The sequence below is a fragment of the Rissa tridactyla genome, chromosome 2 (assembly GCF_028500815.1).
Source record: "Rissa tridactyla isolate bRisTri1 chromosome 2, bRisTri1.patW.cur.20221130, whole genome shotgun sequence".
Taxonomy (NCBI): domain Eukaryota; kingdom Metazoa; phylum Chordata; class Aves; order Charadriiformes; family Laridae; genus Rissa; species Rissa tridactyla.
Window position 1 is genome coordinate 100,947,528 of NC_071467.1, and position 18,341 is coordinate 100,965,868.

Consider the following 18,341-nt stretch of genomic DNA (forward strand, 5'->3'; position numbering starts at 1 on the left):
CTAGGGAAAGGGGGCTCCGGGAAGCAGAAGCCCCCCCCGACATACTCCCACCCCTGCAAGGGACGACCAAGCGCCCCTGCCCGCTCGCCCGCCTCCCTGCTCCGGCGAGAAGCCGCTTCTGGCCCGGCCCCTCCGCAGCTCCTCCTCCGGGGCGGCGCGGGCGGACTCGGCCCGGGCCTCGCCGCCTGCCGCCGGTGCGCGGCCATGGCGAGCCTCCTGCCGCGGAGAGTCGCCGCCGCCAGTCGCTGCCGCCGTCTCCTCCTTCTCCCCCCGCCGCCCCTGGGTCCGGCGGCGGCGCGGCGCGGCAGCTGGGCTCTGCCCGCCGCCCTGGTGCGGCGGGGCGGCCTGGTGGGCGGCCGCTGGGTGGAGACGGCCGCCGCTTTCCCCGTGCAGGACCCGGCCAGCGGCGAGGAGCTGGGCCGAGTGGCCGACTGCGGGCCGGCCGAGGCGCGGGAGGCCGTGCGGGCCGCGCACGAAGCCGGTGCCGCCTGGGGCCGCCTCCCCGCCAAGGTGAGCGGCCGTGGAAGATGGCGCCCGCCGGGGCGGCGAGGGGGGACCCCGGGTCGGGCGCGTCGCCTGTGGCGGGAGGCGGCCGGGGCGGGGAGGTCCGGTCCGGCGAGGGCAGCCAGTCCCCAGGCTGGGCCGCGGGCCCGACCCGGGGGTCTTGCGGAGGCTCGGCTTCCCCCTGGGAGAAGCTCGTCTCGATCGAGCGGGCGGCCCCCGCGGCCGCCTTCTGTCTTCCCCAGGAGAGGAGCCTGCGGCTGCGGCGGTGGTACGAGCTGATGCTGGAGAACAAGGAGGAGCTGGCGAGGATCATAACGGCCGAGAACGTGAGTTCAGCCCCGACGGAAACCCGCCGCGGCTCCTTGAAATGAAACGCTGGCAGCCAGCAAAACGCCCTGTGTGCCCTTCACCAGTTAGCTGCCGCTTTTTTAAGTTATTACTTAAAAAAAAAAAAAGTTGAGCCTAGTGGACGCGTTGTGCATTTACATCACTCCATTAGGTCAGCGGGTAACGTTTCAAGCATTTCTCTCTCCGACATACGTACAATGCATTGTTTCGATGACAATAGTACCTGACAGTCCAGTGGAAATCAGACCCACGTTGTGCTGTGTGGTGTGCCAAAAGCGTACATCAACTTAAACCATGGTCTTCGTGGCACAAATGTTCGTGTTTCATCCGTTTCATTGATGCAGAAAAAATTGCAGTACTATTAAAGCAAGCCTCCGAGTTGGATTCGCTCAGTGTGCTTTGGTTCGCATCACAGAGCAGTCCTTGGAGCTCACAGACTGGTGTCTTCTTAGATAAAAGCATGCTGGAAGATACTTCAGCAGCGCCTCTGTGGTGTCCCGGCTGCTAATGGCCATTCAGGCCATGGGATCAGACCGGCAGGTAATCCAAAGTCATACTCCCCAAAACAAATGTCCCTCGCATAAACTTGCAGCTGTTCTGCTGTGATTTGCATCTTCTTCAGAACCGTGGTAGCAGCTAACTGCAGAGTTTGTAAATAAACACGTGCTACATTTGCTATTCCAGGTCCTTGTCTTGGGCAGGAATGAATCCAGGCCACAACATACAAAATGTTGACTATACAATGATGGTACAGTGAAGCCACACAACTATTGCTGCCGCAATCACACAGTCCTTTTTGGAGATCACGGTGTGCATGATAGGGGATTTTAAAGTACTCTGAAAAGAACAAAAACTCCAAAATGACCTAAATTTGTTTTTATTGCTTCAGTCTGCCTCTTACAGTGTGTCTTCAATCTGATTTAATCAAAGGGGAAGCCTCTGAAAGAAGCACAGGGTGAAATCCTGTATTCTGCCTCGTTTCTGGAGTGGTTTGCGGAGGAAGCTCGCCGGGTTTATGGTGATGTTATTCCAGCATCTGCAAAAGACAGAAGAATCCTGGCGCTGAAGCAGCCAGTAGGAGTGGCAGCCGTTATAACTCCAGTAAGCATACCTGAATTTTTCAAGTCATGCAGAGGTTTTCAGCTCAGCCCACAGCATGGGGCTATGGCCTTATGGCTCCTCCAAGCCCTGGCAAACACCCCTGTAAAGTTTCATTCTACCTTGCACTCGCTTCTTCCTGGACTGGCAGTGCTGCTTTGTAATGCTCACTTAAGACAAAGCACATCAGGCAGCTCTGTTCAGGTTATCGCATAATTACAGAAAACGTCAGCTATTTCAGCAAAAACAGGAGGCAAAATTTTCCCAACTTTGGTTGTACTTTTTTCTCTCATCCTAGTGGAATTTCCCCAGCGCAATGATTACCCGGAAGGTTGGTGCAGCTCTGGCAGCTGGCTGCACGGTGGTAGTGAAACCTGCAGAGGACACACCGTTATCAGCATTAGCTCTTGGGGAGGTGAGCTTTTTTCCTAAGCTTTGCCTTAGCAGTGGACTGAAGTTGTAAATGGGGAGGGAGATGGGCTTTGAAGATAACTGGCCAGTTTCATACATGAAGAACGGGCAAACTGTCTGACTTGATCCAGAGGTTTTAGTTTAGTAAGAATCTTTGAAAGTTGCTTCCAATATGGTCTAGAGCCTCAAGGAGGACCTGGCCCTTTAGCTACACAAAACGTCTCTAATAATTTGCTTTGGTTACTTTGAATGACAGCCAGCTTAAACCAGAGCGAAGCTGCTCGCTTGACATGGTGGCATCTCTTACTAGTTGTGCTGTGCACGTTCGACTTCCATTGACTTACAGACTGGTTTCTTCAAAACAATAAAGAAACATTAAGTGACTATTCCTCACACAAAATGCACTGATCATGCAAATTCTGTGTTTCTTCTGTTGCAGCTTGCAAACCAGGCTGGAATTCCAGCGGGAGTGTATAATGTTGTTCCTTGTTCCAGACAACAGACGCCAGCTGTAGGGGAAGTTCTGTGCACTGATCCATTGGTAGCCAAAATATCTTTTACTGGCTCTACAGCAACAGGAAAGGTACATAAGTGCACAGAATACCTTTGAAGATTATTACTGTGGTTGTACTGGAAAGGTAGGGGGAAAGTGTGTGCCTTTACACATAGCTGCTGCCTTTTCTGGCTATTGTACACAAATTGTCCAAATAATTGTGTACTTCTTGAGATACTGCCTATTTATTTTAGCGTCAGTACTTCGCAGAAGGATGCCTATGTGGAACTTCTGGATAACTGCCCTTTATTAAATTATAATATGAACAATTCTGTACAGGATGCTCTTGTTTCATATCGCAGGGTGACAACATACTAATAAGAACACTGAAATTGAGTTTCAAAGGTACTATTCAGGAATGGTTCTCTGCAGTTGAGAGAAAGTATTAGAGAAGTGATGCCCTTGAATCTCTCCTGTCAGCCTTCATCAATAAGCAATCTTGTCACCATCTTGAATGAAATTAATAAAACAGCAGAGTGTGGCTAGAAGACTATAGTATTCTGTGGGATGGCTGTATGCAGAATGAAGAAAAAGTCTGATATCAAGGCAAATTTTAATCCCAAATTCTGTCAGATCTTGGAAAAAAATTGTAAGAGTAGTCAAGATTTTTATGACCAAAGAAGAAAAGAACAAGCAAACAAGAGTGACGATATTAGTGTATAAAAAGCCTGACCTGAACTGAAGTCGATGAAAATCCTTCTCATTATTTCTTGGCCAGAATTTAATCTCTAAAGATTTTAATGAAGGAAATTAGTCCTTGTTTTTTGTCACAGGAGAAAACAGATGGTTAGCATTGTAGAGAAGATGCGGATTAATTCCCTGCCAGAATTAATCCATCTGTGGTTCCACAGTTCACATCTGGCCGGGGTACAGATTTCTATGTCTCCTCTGTTGCCTACAGATATTGCTGAAACATGCAGCTGGCACTGTGAAGCGAGTTTCCATGGAGCTTGGAGGACATGCTCCTTTTATAGTGTTTGACAGCGCCAATGTGGACCGTGCTGTTGCAGGAGCCCTTGCTTCTAAGTATAGAAACTCAGGGCAGGTAAGAGTAACCTTTTTGTCCTTTGTTTCTTGTCATATGCTTTGTTAGCATTAAATTCATCGGAGAACTAGAGCTGTCAAAAGACACCATCCTGCCTCAGTTCTCAGGGTTATATTTTATAACGTGGTGCCTAGCCGTTTCTTAAAATAATGGCTTCAAGTCTCAAGATAAATGTTTCTATCTGTAAGATTGTGTGTTCAAGTCTTTGTGTGTGTGTGTTCTGAAAGCACCCATCAGGACTTAAGGGGATTGAAGTCTGTTAAGACACTCATGGCTAGATTTTTACACAATGAATAACTTAGAAGAAGTGTCAGACAGGATTCCAGTGTACATTGGTTCAAATGTATTTTACTTGGAGTCAAAAAATTTTTAAGAGCATCACTTTGCAGAACACTCAGCTGAACAGGGCTGTGTGGAGACTGTTCTGGCCTCTGCACATGAACATGAAGTTGACGAACTCCCAAGTTTGGAGAACCAGCAAATTTTCGGTGGGATTGGGAGGTCATTTGGTTGGGAAAATGTTACTTGAATAACACAAGAAGAAAACGTAAGACTAATCTTGGGAAGAAAGAAAGGAAGAAAAATAGAATGGAATGTGGACAAGGACCACTGGGTGATATGACACAGGCTGGACAAGATCTAACATAAAAGGCATCTCTCCTGCTGCATAGAAGGATAAAGCAGCTGTTACTTTTGAGCGACTGTAGCAATCAAAATAGGATGCAAAGCAAGGGGGTAGCACAAATAAGTAGGCCACCGAAAGCACTTAAAAACAAATTCCAGGAAAAAAGCTAACTCAGTTAATGAAAGAGAAGAAAACACCCCACGCCAGCAAGTGTGATTTGAGGTTGTGCTGCTCAGTCCAGCATTCTGCAGTCTAATTCGAAGGTATTTCTTGCAGCTTCTGGACCTTGGTTGATCCATATATCAGAGTCCACAGAACTCACAAAGCCTTTTCCCAGCGTAAGCAACATAAATTAAGCAGTGTAGCATATTTCACACTCATACTGACAGCTTGTTGAAGTTGCATTTCTAAAGTGAGAGGGGTGATGAAAGAGATGGCAAAGCTAGGTAACAGCTTAGGATGATGGAGAAGAGGCAGAGGACAGACAAATCACTGTAGTAACCTGATGCTGTGGCATGAAGGCCAGAATGAATTCATGGATTCAATACAATATAAACTACTGTTTTTCCTTTTTCATGCTTGTTTTCAGACCTGTGTTTGCACAAACCGTTTCCTGGTGCAAAAGGGAATCCATGACGAATTTGTGGAAAAGTTTGCTAAAGCTATAGAGAGAGAACTACACGTCGGAAGTGGATTTGATGCAAAAACTACCCAAGGGCCACTAATTAATGAAAAAGCAGTGGAGAAGGTATAAAGATTTCTTTTGACATCTTGATTTCCTTTTTATGACCCATAAAGTAACTTCACATTTATATTTCACTTTTTTCACACTTGTTTTGTTAGAATGTATTTGCAGTGTGGCTGGAAGCGTGTTCTGTCCTTCAACTCTATATAGAGTAGCAGATGTGGCTAGTTAATGTATCATTTCCATTAAGGAAAAAAGATTCCTCCTTTAGGAGAAACTGATTCCTACTGATTACTTCCTAACTGTTCTCATGAACATTCACTGAAACGGGACACACTGTGAGAGTTGTGTGGTGATCCTGCAATTCTGAAGTACTGGGAATGACAACTTATTTTGAAGAACAGTGCCTCTGTTTGGCAAAAGCTAAGCAGAATAATACATTGAGGTTAAAAATCCCACAGCTCTGGATGCTGTAATCACTTGAAACCTTACATGCATGGTTGGGGTCTTCTGTTTTGGATGACTTGTGAATCCAGGAATATTTTTCTTTTTAATCACAATAAGTCATATTTTCTATAATATTTCACCCTTCCTAAGCTTAAAGATTATTAAATTATGTGTTTCATACTTTTTAAGATACTATGGCTGTTATATGCAGGCTTGGTTTGAATCCTGTTATACTTGAATGCTGCCAGACTACTTCTGTTTATAAAATAGTAGAATATCAAAATATTCAGTTATTTGGGAGACAAAGACAGTACTTTGATTTCTTTCCTTCATGCCTTCCCTTCGTGCATCACAAAAGTATAGTGCATTTGTATCATATACATCTATATCTACAAATTAGCAAGCGCTGTATATAGTCACTCAACTGCCTTTCTGTAACTTCAAAGGACAATATCATAGGCGGCTGTCTTATTACTTTCTTGTCTTTGGATGAATTGTAGATGTAGAGGATGGAAGATGCTCTTGACAGTACCATCTTGAAAATTGTCCATTTCTCTTTAAATGACAGTCATGTACTTCTGTTTCCGTAGTGCTTGTTCACAAATATCAGGTGTACTTCTTAGTCCTGCAAAGGCTTTTTCTCACGTTAGATGTAATCTTTTCATTTCAACAGAAAAGCTGAATCTTTACTATACGTGAGACTAGGGCCATACTCATAATTTATCCCTCTGAAATTATGTCAGACAAGAGAACTTTAAGTAATATCGCAAACGGTCTTCTGCAAAGTATAAACCTCTCTTCAAAATCTTCTATGTAATACTGGAGAGTATTATTTCTTCAGTGGAAAATATACTATTGTTCATTCCTAAATGATGACTTTGAGACTCTTGTTTTGCATACCTCAGGTAGAGAGACACATTAATGATGCAGTTTCTCAAGGAGCATCTATTGTGACTGGAGGGAAACGACACAGCTTGGGGAAGAATTTCTTTGAGCCAACGTTACTTAGTAATGTTTCAACAAAAATGCTTTGCACCCAAGAGGAGACATTTGGCCCCTTAGCACCAGTTATCAAGTAAGATTATTCATTTTCCAGATTAAAAATAGCAATTAAAAAACACTGAAAGATTACTTTGAATAAATAAGATTTGAATGACAGTTTGCCAAAAGATATTTTTGTACCATCACACGAGTCTTGTAATAAGACCGGGGTACACATGTGAAAACTTACTTTGGATATGCAGTTCATTTGTTTCTCTCTCTTGATACAATTTTAACATCTCTGCAACTTTTTGAAAATTATTTTCTTTTCAATGGTATTAGCAGGTAAGCAAGGGTGAATAGCAGCAAAACCTTCATCAACTTCATGATTTTTGGTATGAAGCAGGAGGCAGGACTTTGTCATGTGATTTGCAGGCCCCAAGTTTTTCTGACGGAGGATGACTTAGAGCTCTCTTTTCTCCTTAAAACCTTCACTCCTCTGTCCAGAGCAATTGGATGTGATTGAAAAACATATGGTTATCTCTCATAGTTGAGAGTGCTTGTGTCATTGGGGAAATTGGTGGGCTAACCCATGTGAAATAAATGTTTTAGCAACCAGTATCTAGGGGGGATAAGGGCAAACTTAACTACTTAAATGCATTTTAAATTGAGAGAAGTGGTAGAAACTTCTCCATTGCTTCAAAGTGAAAATTAAGTTAGATGGTTAAAGGATGCTTTTGGAAAAAAAAATGCATCTTGATTTTTTTTATTTCTGATAAGGCTGCTTGTAAAGCAGCAAGATAATAGATGAACTGCAGGCCTCATTTGTGTGTTTTCTCTTTATATTGACAGGTTCGATACTGAAGCAGAAGCTATTGCCATAGCAAACGCAGCTAATGTGGGTTTAGCAGGTATGCCTTTCTCGGATAAATGTATTTCCGTGCTTTTATGAGCTTTAGTGTTATGGGGTGACAATTTTTAATCTCAGTAAGTCTCTTTTTCATAGTCTTCTGCAATTGTTCTTCCTGATTTTAATCTCCATTTCTGTATGTCTGTGTCTGGACGGCAGGATATTTCTACTCCCAAGATCCAGCTCAGATCTGGAGAGTTGCAGAACAGCTGGAAGTTGGAATGGTTGGTGTTAATGAAGGCATAATCTCCTCAGTGGAGAGTCCTTTTGGTGGGGTAAAACAGTCCGGCTTAGGGCGAGAAGGTTCAAAATACGGCATCGATGAATACTTAGAAATAAAATACGTCTGCTTTGGAGGCTTATAAAAATTTTCAAAAAGCACAATCCCAATGGCTTGGAAAAGAGTGCTGTAGTTTTAATAAGCTTTTTGAACCAGAAATAACGTATGAAGGCAACTTCTACCTTCTTTACAACTAAGCAACCCTGTTCTGTATGTGTAGAGATATTTACGATGTTCTGTGCTGTCGTATGTTTCTACATGTTCTTCATTTATACATTCAGTTTTCCAGCAATGTGATCACAGTGCCCCTCATTTTTAGTAAGGAGTAGGGAAGACTGGGAGGGCTTGGAGACTTGTGCATAACGAAAATAAATCGTAAGGCAATGGAAAACTAGACCACCATTTTCTGCTGTCTTTAATAGTTCGGTGTGGATGTACGAGGCTTTGGGGACAGCAGTCTCCCTTTAGAATTTTGTGTAAATACCCACATTCTCTAATGTGGTTATGTGACCTTCTTTTAGAAGCAGGTGTGTTTGGTTTTTTTAATTTTGGGAGAATCTGATGCTTATGAAAGGTGAGGAATTGCTTTTAGCTACATCTAGGCATCCATGCAGGCAAATGGACAGCTTTTTCAGTGCATGTTAATGCTGGCTGCAGAGCTGACACCTGCTCAGCTTTGGGCTTCTAAGCAAAAAGCTGTAATTTGTGCCTAATAAGCTTGCACACCTGGGATCAAATATGGCCCTTTTTTGACGTTTGTGAGCCCCAGCGGTCCTGGGAACAGGACATTCCAGGACAAGAAGCAGCTGGCCTAGTGAGTAGCAGGAAGAAGATGGGAAGCTTAGTTGCAGGAATAATTTGCAGAATTGTAAGGGGACACTATAAGGGCTGTGTGACAGAAGCACAAGTGGTGACATGATGATATAAACTCCCTTCTATGAAAAGAACACGACTCTCCTTGGGTAGAAGTACAGTCACCGATGTAAATGTTTCTTGGTGTCTAAAGGAACGTTACTCACCACCTCCGAAGGTGATGATTGAACCAAAGATAGATGGTTCCGTTCCTATGGGCTTTGTGCCTTGAATTGGATGTGTGGTTACACAGGTGAATGTTCATTAGGGAGGAAGTTTTAAAAACCTTTGAATTTGGCTAACTTGTGACCTAATAAAGATTTAAATAGAAATGATTAGAGGTGAGACTTCTACACATCACCTCACTATTTTGTTATCTTCAAAAGATGATATAAAGCTTCCTTAATAAAAAATAAACATTGCTGTTTAAACATTATTTTAATGGCAGTCAAAAGAAGCACTTTAAAAAATGTGCAATGTTAATTTGGCAAATAAAATCAGCACTGCAGCAGCTAAGGGGAACAAAATTTGTTTCCTGTGTTGGTTAACTTTATTTGGTGGGTCTTTACCCATTAATTATTAAAAATAAATAAGTAAAAGAATGGAACAGAGATCTTCTTTTATACATTAATGAATGTAGCCTATGAAATCGGATATTTTAAGGTATTTTATCCAATCAGGCAAAGAGGTACCAGGTAACATAAGACTTGGGGGGAAGGGGGGGTGGGGAAAGCAGCAAGCCAGAACTGAGTTTCATGGGGTTTTTTTAAAGCGCACATAAAGTAGCATTGACTGCTACTTATGATTTCTCAATATTTTTTACGGTTATATTTGTGTAACATGTGAGACCAGGTGGGTCTGGAGCACATTATCTGTCAGTAGAGCGTGCATGTGCATCATGCCAACCGAAGGGCAGTTAAAGGACCCTTACTGCACTTCCAGTAATTTCCAGTGCACCAAAAATGCACATTTAAGATAGTGAGGACTTAATACTGGTATCATTTGTGGCATATGTGCTTGTTGTCAAGAACAAAAAAAGGACGGCCTATTTCTACACTAGTCACAAGAAACTTTCTTATAGGCAACTTCTAAGTTTACACTATTGAGCACCCAGGCTGCCTGAACTTGGGGAATACAGTCTTGTGGAAGAGGAAGCTGTTTGCCAGCCTTGGCTGACAATACGTGTTTATTTCTTATTGGAAAGAGTAACTAGGTAGAAGAAGGTCATAACTTGGTGGCTGGGTACCACAACACGGTGACGCAGGCACACTTATAGGTATTGTACACAGGTAGAATATCCGCCACTGAAATTGCACAGACTTCAAACGTGCCTGCCTGTGAACTGCAGCATGGGGTCAAAATTAAAGTTATCTCATATACTGCTGTATGATAGCACAGTCTTGAATGTGGGTGTACTTGGACCAGTGCAGTTGGAGGATATATTCTTTAACCTGCTGCTCTATTCATTGCAAAGTTACTGATCTGATGCATTGGTGCATTTAAAATCGTGATGTCTTTTCTGAGAAACATCACTGTTAAAATTAATGACTAAATGTTTACTTTTTTCCTAGCAAATAATACCTTTTACTATGCCTGATAACAAGCACAAACCATAATTAAAGATAAGGTATGTAATAAACTTTAAAAATACCTTTGTCTAGATTGGATTGTGGTTGGATTCCAGCATAGTAGCCTTGTGTCAGTAAGGTCTACATCAGTTAAGCACAGAATAATCTTAACGTTGTCTTCATAGCAGAAGCTGTGATTCTTCAACAAAAGATATACTTGAATTCTCACACCTCAGTTAGTTATGTTGATTACACTTGTGACAGTTCAGCAGTTTCTGGATATTAAAACTGTGATGGAAAAATGTTTTCAGTTAATAAATAACTTCTGTGAAAGCACTGGGTTGTGTGGTTTATTACCTTATTTAATGTTGAACTGACAAACTGACAGAAGCCACATTAAGTTCAGTCTCTCGGAGTTGCACAGAATTTTTTGTTCTGCCAGCTTTAGCACTGGAAAAAAAGACTTTGCATCCACGTGTTCATGAGGTGTAAGATTTTGGTTACCCCAATTACAGTCCCTTGAATCTAAATCAAATAGATGAGACTACTTTGACATACTAATATGCCATCAGTCATTTTGTATGCAAGTCTTTTATGCTGAATCAAGCATTTTACCACAAGATACAGGCTTTGTGGATCAGAGTGCCCTTCCCTGCTTTCAGGATATGATTACTTGCGTAATTCTTTACTTCATTTATTAAGATTTAAAGTAGAGTTTTGTAAGCTTTTTTATTTCCATGTAGATAATACAGTTTTGAAGTCTCAGAAACTGTCTTCCGATTTCTAACCTGACTTAGTCATGGCAGATTTCCATTTTGTTTTCTGATGTTACCCTTTAAACAGCTGTTGTTTGACCCCCACTGTCTGTCCTCTCTGTGTAATAAACTCTTAAGAAATTATGTTTACCTGTTCTACTAGATACTAACATCTTAAGCTTAAATAGGCAGAAAATATCCCCAGCTACAGTGCACAAGGTTTTTTTGACAAGTCACTCTAGGTAATGCTTGTCCATTGGTATGCTAAGCTGGCAGTTACCTTGGGTGCTCAGAGTAAGTCGGCTCTTGATGCTGGTAACACTGATCCAATAACAGTGAAGATGGACAATCAGTCTTACTAATAAGTATATCAAGCCTGACCAGTATCTAGTACTTAATTCGGTTTACAGTAGCTGGCAGACTGCATTTGGTTATCTCTTCTCACCAAGATCAAGGAAATGTTTAAAGCACACTAGCGTTCTGCAGCCTTTCCATCTCCCAGACACTGGTATTTTTAGACACATTTCATGTTTTCATCATTAATTACGCTTTCATGATTAAGTCACAGAACATAAGCAGCAGTTTAAAAGGTCTGCACAGGGTAAAATAGTTCTCAGTGTTCTAAATCAATCAGGCACATGGTGGGAGTTGGGCATTTCTGTAAGTAACAGCAGCTCCACGCTTTCACTTGGCATTGAAGTAACCATCTCACTGTACCTGGCAGAGTCATAAGTGTAACTGGTCATGCCCTTTGTCTTAGCCCTACTGCTTATAGAAGGGTTGAGCGATCTTAAAGGAGAAGGTTTAAGTATGGTGTTCAGAAGCTCTAAGTTGAATTTTAGTACCTGTTTAAAGTGTTTTCAGTGTCAAAAATCTCTGCCTAGGAAGTTCCAACACGAGAGTCTGGTGGCTTGCTGAAGCTACTTAGCATAACTGGCTTAAATTGTTTAGGAATCACTACTGATTACCTTCTGTTGCACAAGTCTAGAGGCTTGCATCAGCCTGCTCAAAGGGGAGGGGGGAGGCTACTGCTGTTACCAAAGTGTAGAATGCAGTAACAAACAGGCAGATTCCATTCTTCAATGAAGGACACTATATCTCTATATATCACTATCTCAGCTCATTCAGCAGCCAGTATTCCCTTGTAGGAGTCAAGTATGAATGCAAGAGGTACCATGTATCCAAATACACTTGAAGTTGCTTTCATGGTGTTTGTTTTTTCCTTACAGAAAGACACTTATATCTCATAGTACCTTTTATTATCATGATTGAGCACAAACTTCACACACACTGATGCATGGATTTCTCTTTTCCAGTTCAGAAACAGGCAGCATAATCTACCCCTAGCTAACAGCAGTATTTTGGGTTATATTGCACACTAGTATCTCTTGATTACTGCAAAGCAGACATTGTACTTACAAGCATTTGCTATAGAATAAGCCACAAAACTTGTGAAGTCACCACACTTGGCATGATAGCTGGTGAATATTTACACACAGCCAATTAAACCAAGTAAGGACAAGCACCACATGTAAACTCACTGTGAACTGCAGTACAATTTTTTTTCTGCTCTCTGAGGTACGGAATTGTGTTACCTCCCTGAAAAAAGAAACTGGTTTGCTTCTGTCAGTAGGAAGGGATCAGATATTACACTGCTTTTACGTTTGAGTACAGACATAAAGCATGGTATACAACATATCTCTATTAGCCTGACCAAAGTGTTGAGTCCGATGCAGAACACCATATCTAAAAGAGTACCTGACAAGCTCCTAGAAGGAAAGACAAAACTTTATTAGTAGTTACATAAATGTAGTAATTTCAGCTCAGAAATGGTTCCGGTTACAATACATTATCATTTGCAATAAATAACATTTTCTAGAAATAGATTCCTAATATAAATTCTGCAATAGCTCACCCACGCACCCACAGGGAGAAGTGCTTCCATACAGAGACAAACCATTTATGTGCGTCTCATCTGCACTTGATTTGTAGCCTGTGCAAAAGAAAAAATTATTTACCTTTTCTCCCTCCTTTTATTAAATTTTATTTCTAAGCTTTAAGGATCCCTCCCTTTCCTTGGGGAGTTGAGGACCTAAAAGATATGTGAAATGGGTTCTCCTTTGCTGCAGAAGTATGGGATTAGTATTCTAGTTAGGGATCAATGATAAGCAATAGCTGATGTCAAGAAACTCTTAATTCACCTCTATTCCATTTCTCTTTGTCTAGGGGAATGCTTACCTCTCTCAAACCTCACATAAATGCTTCAGAATACTAAAGTAACTGTCATTTTATTAACCACCATCCCAGAGCTCCAGCTGACTACAGCCCATCATCAGTACATTGAGGGGCAAAACTAGTTTCACTTGAAGCTTACATCAGGAATAGGAAATCTGCCTAAGGACTCAGTTATTTCAAGAACACCAGAACTGTCTAAGGAAAGTTTAAATTCAGCATAGAGAACACACACATGCGCTCAGTCTCTCTCTCCAGTTCACACACTGTTAAGTTCCTTGCATGTGTGAACACTTCTGTCTGCCCACAAGAGACCAAGAAAGAAAAGGAAAATTTGCATCATAAAAGGAAATACAACAACTGACAGCACAAAACAGATGCTTGAACAGTACCTGTATCTGATGCATCTGACAGAGGGAGACTACAACTCTGTTTACTGAAAAGGATGTGGTTAAAAATGTATTCTTACACATGAAAAAGAATTTTTCTCCCTCTCCAAATAAACAATCCTCTGCAATTAGACCATTCACATTTTGCTTGAATTTCTCAGCAATCTACTCAGTAAATATGAAAGGTTGAACCGTAAGACAGAGAATTTGGATGTGCATCTCAGCAGATTTGCCAAGGTAAATTTTGTTTCATACTGCAGTAGCATTTTGGTTAAGACAATGAAAAACACAAGCTGATGACTTGTTCGCAGTGTGGCAGTTTTGTGCTGCATATACACTGCATTGAATACTGGAGTACTGAATCTGTTTAAAGCCTCAGGCAGTAATGGTAAGGAAGTTTTTTTCCAAAATATACTCCTCACTCAAGATGGAAGTGAAAATCCATCAAGGCTATGAGGCAGTGTAAGTATCAGCACAGTGTCCACCTTCAAAGAGAGGAATTATCTTATCAGTGCCAAACTGAATTTATTCTTTATTTTCAGTAGACTCTGAGCCATACACAATAAGCTATATTTGGTCTCCTCTGCTTTTCAGAGCAGATAAGACAGATCCCCATCCCTATTTCACAAAGAAGCTGACAGGACTCTTTCTGTTTATGAAGGAAAACTGTGTGTGGAAGTAAACACGAAGACTGAGAACCTGCTTTAAACCCATCATAACCCAAACCAGAAGGCTAGCATCAGAATTCTACTATTGTGTTTGCACCTTAACAGCTGATTTTCTGACCCTTGCGTTACAGATATGACCTGACATTCTGCAAGAAAGCAACAGTTTAGAAATAAAAGTTATACTGAATCAAGATACAAGGCTTGTTATAGTCTCTCCTAAATTCCTGACAAAAATAACGCTTTGCCAAGTGATACAAACATCTGATACCACAAATTCAGAGAGCTAGAAACTATTACGTTCAACTTCTGTGCAAGTTTCATATTAAGAACGAGCCTGACTGTATGTAAGAGGAATGACTTCTCCTCCCAAGGAAGTGAAAGAATCAAACTAGTAGAATTAGAAGCAGCTCAAAAATTTATACTATATTCAACTTTCAAAACATAACTAAAATACTGTTAGCAACGAAGATGCCAAAACATCATGAAGAAAACAGGATTTATTACGCAACTTCCACTTGCTAGGGCCTTATGCCATAAGAAATTTGCCCAATGTTTCCTATTTGTTAGAGTTAGAAATACGTAGCCAAATCATGCATATGTTCTTATGGCACACAACTTACCACCGACACAAAGATCTGAGCACACACTGTGTGTGGAAGGGGGAATAGCCCTGGGAATTCTGCAGCAGTGAGGAAAGCAGGTTTATGATTCCTGTAGTTGTTTTACTAGACAATCAGCCTTTAGGTTTTGTTGGTGGTGGTTTGTTTTTTTTTTTTTTTTGGTTTTTTTTTTTTTTTTTTTTTTTTTAAAAAGTCTGAATTTTAATTCCTTGAAAGAACAACCTCCTCCTAGGCTTCAACACCAGCTTTAAAAACATAAAATAAACTCAAAACACACAAGTGACTGACTTCACAAGGATGCTGCTGACTGTACTGACATGTCCTAAAAGATAAGTTTATAGATAAAGGCCCACTGTATACAGTATTTAGCAGAAGCATTAATGGCAGCATGTCCAATACAAAGTTGTAGTTGCTTATGCAACTTTTCTTTTTTTTTAAATGCATGTTTCCAAGAGCATAATTCCTGCTAGAACATTTTGGGAGTTGGTGCAGAGTGGATTAAGCCCAACATTTTGATTTAAAAAGGAAAAGAAAAAAAAAAGTTTTTAAGTGGACCTTAACTTTCTTCAGGAATACTTTAAAGTGAACATTGCGTTACTGTGTTAGCACATCTGAAGCAGAAATTCAAAGACATCAAAAGCTGATCTTGCTTTTATTGACCAAGTTATTTGAAAATATATTTACACACACACACACACACTCAAGAAGGGAGAAGGTGAGATAAAATAGATTTGTCTCAATAAATAGCCTAGAACTCCCATACACAGAGTTCAGACTTGGCTTCTGAAGAAAGCAAGTCATACCATTTATACAGTATCTTGCTTGTGGGTATGGGAAAAAACATGGAAAATACTTGCATTAGCCCTTTTTAGCTCTTCACAGCCTCTCCCACCGCAATGAGTCCTGCAAACACACTCAGCTCTCCAGAGAAATGCAGGGCTGCGCACAGGATAAATGCTCCTCCATGCAGCACCAGCAGCCTTAGGGACTGTTGCTGGCTGCATTTGAGAATCAAAGTATGAAACCAGTTAGGAGCACGTCATGTTGCTGCAACTTTTGAGCACTGATTTCTTCCAACCTAGACAACTCCATTTTGCCCAACTCCATTAACAAGAGAAGCACAAAAGCGATTGTTCGACCCAACTTCTCTGTCATATCAGACTCCTAGGAAAGGGTGGAGAAAGCCCCAGAATTCTCCACCAAATTATTCCTCATGATGGAGGTGGGCTATGTCCCCTCCCTGACCCTTCTCATCTGCTCCCGCCGTTCTCAATACTCTCCACCCTTCTCTGTTAATAGATTCTCCACCACCAGATTTTTAAAAGAAACAAAAACAAACAAAAAAACCCCCAACCCTCATCCAAAATGCTCCCAGAGGAACATTTTCTCCATCAGAACACATCATTCCTCCAGCTCAGCCCAAGACTCCAGCACGTCAGTAAAGGACCCCCAGGAAAGGCTGACATTGTGGCCAGACAGTACAACTGACACAGATGCCCCCAACAAGTGAGGCTTATGTATAAAAGCCAGGTCTTCAATTTGGGATTTCAAGAACAGTACTGGGGGCATGGCTTTAAAGCCTAACAAGCACACTGTAAAGAAATTATCCAGATTGCGAACATCGGAACTCCAACACTCCTACCCTTCCCAAACACCTGAAGGGATCTCCTAAAGGCCAACACATCTGGTCACCGAATAGCCACCAAGGAAAAAGTAAAACAATCTAATATCAATCTAAAACCTTCCCCAGTACCAGTTTGCATGACAATGAAGGTAGGTGTTGAACCTCCTGCTCCACATAGGATATTTTGCCACAAGCATTTCACTACACAAATGTTTGGCATATTCTTTAATTGAGCACTGAGGCTGACAGATGAAAACCCATCTCAGCTGAGGGTTCAGTCTTAAAAGGTCCAGAGCTCCTTAAAAGTGCTCTCTAAGCAAAACATTTTTTGGAATGCTCAAAATGCTTCTGAAGGTACATTGCACTGACTCCTTTCTGCCACTGTTTTCCTGGCTGGATGTGGCAGACTCCAGACAGCCAAAGTACCTTCATCATTAAAGAAGCAAGCTAAGGCTGGACTTCCCTGCAGGCACCATACTTCGCAAATACAGGGAACACTGCATCCTACAGGACACAGATGTATCACAATACTGTGCTGCTGATTATGTAAACTTCCTTCAAAAACAAAGACATTTCCATCTGATGAGCACTACCCTAGGAAGGAAGTCACAAAGCACAGTTAGAGATAAATACAATGCACTAAAGATGTTCTCTTTTTGTGTTCCCAACCTAAACTGAAAAATTAAGATGGAGCCTGTGATAACATATTGCCCTCTAAATTTGTAAGGGAATTTATCTATATTGACTCTTGCTGCTTAAGATTCGCACTGCTTCCCCTGAAAGAGAGACTGGAGCACAGGACACAAACCTGTATGTGTCTCAGTTACCATTGTTAGTAGCATAACAGCTCTGGCTAGTTTTGTAGCAGTGATACAGGAAAAGGCCTTCTGAAGTTCAGACATTCAGCATGGAACATGCAAGAAATAAGATGTGCTTCTTCTTCTTCCTATAACAGTGACAAGAGGAGTTAGCTGACCATCTAGTTCTTTCTCCTTCCTTCCCCTCACTGTGTTAGAAATTTACCCTTTCATCTGCAATTAGTTGATATTTTAGGAAGCTTTTGGTTCTGGAAAAACAGAGGCGGGCCAACGTGTTTCAGATGTGTTGGACCAGCATGTTCTGTGCTTTTACCCTCATTCAGTTATCTGTCTTTGGAGCTGTAGTTGAAGGAAACTCCATTTCTGATGGATCCGTTCATGAGCGTTTTAGGATTATCTCTTTCAATCTTTTCTCTGCTGAAGATAGTGTCCTGATCACTGTCAAACTCTGATTCAGAGACCATCAGACTGGAGTTGTGTTCTGTACTTCTGTGTTTTATACCTGACAATAAAAAAGCAAAACAAGCTCCATTAGAAAGGTCTCACTTTTTAGTAACAACTAACCATCCTCTCTTCTGCTGTGATATGAAATGTAAGTGAAAACATTCTCTGCAATCCTGCGTAACAGCGTGCACCACTGCCATTACCAATATAACAACTCACCTAGGAAGTATGATATACTGTTGGGCAGATACTCTTCTGAATTCACTGCAGGCCTGTCAATTTATGGCTCTGCAATGTGAATATATGCATTTAAATTTGAAACAATTAGATGATCTTAGTACATAGCTAATGTACTCTTAATAGCTTGAATCTGGAAATTAGTTTGTCCACCCAACTATCTGATTAACACAAGTGGCAACGAAAGGTCATGGTTTCTACAGAAACGTTATGTCTGTCTTTCTAGGACAGCAATTTCTCAGGTTGA

The 18,341-nt window shown here is 41.4% G+C and overlaps 2 protein-coding genes across 5 annotated transcripts in view; one reads left to right on the forward strand and one right to left on the reverse strand.

The window, feature by feature from the left end:
* Positions 1-171: 171 nt before the first annotated feature.
* ALDH5A1 (aldehyde dehydrogenase 5 family member A1) lies at positions 172-10,668 on the forward strand. Its single transcript, XM_054192226.1, has 10 exons — positions 172-510; positions 747-830; positions 1,783-1,953; positions 2,249-2,365; positions 2,801-2,944; positions 3,816-3,959; positions 5,174-5,332; positions 6,622-6,791; positions 7,550-7,608; positions 7,767-10,668. Exons 1-10 carry the CDS (start codon positions 205-207, stop codon positions 7,970-7,972), a joined length of 1,560 nt encoding a protein of 519 aa, XP_054048201.1. The 5' UTR covers positions 172-204; the 3' UTR covers positions 7,973-10,668.
* A 951-nt stretch (positions 10,669-11,619) lies between these two features.
* KIAA0319 (KIAA0319 ortholog) overlaps positions 11,620-18,341 on the reverse strand; it is a 62,325-nt gene continuing 55,603 nt past the window's right edge. For 3 of the 4 annotated variants that reach the window (XM_054192222.1, XM_054192221.1, XM_054192223.1), the window contains exon 21: positions 11,621-17,915. In XM_054192222.1, coding sequence (XP_054048197.1) covers positions 17,737-17,915 — 179 coding nt within the window. In that variant the 3' untranslated portion in view covers positions 11,621-17,736. Of the gene's footprint in view, positions 17,916-18,341 lie in introns of all 4 variants that reach the window. The other variant, XM_054192225.1, reaches the window with a different exon arrangement.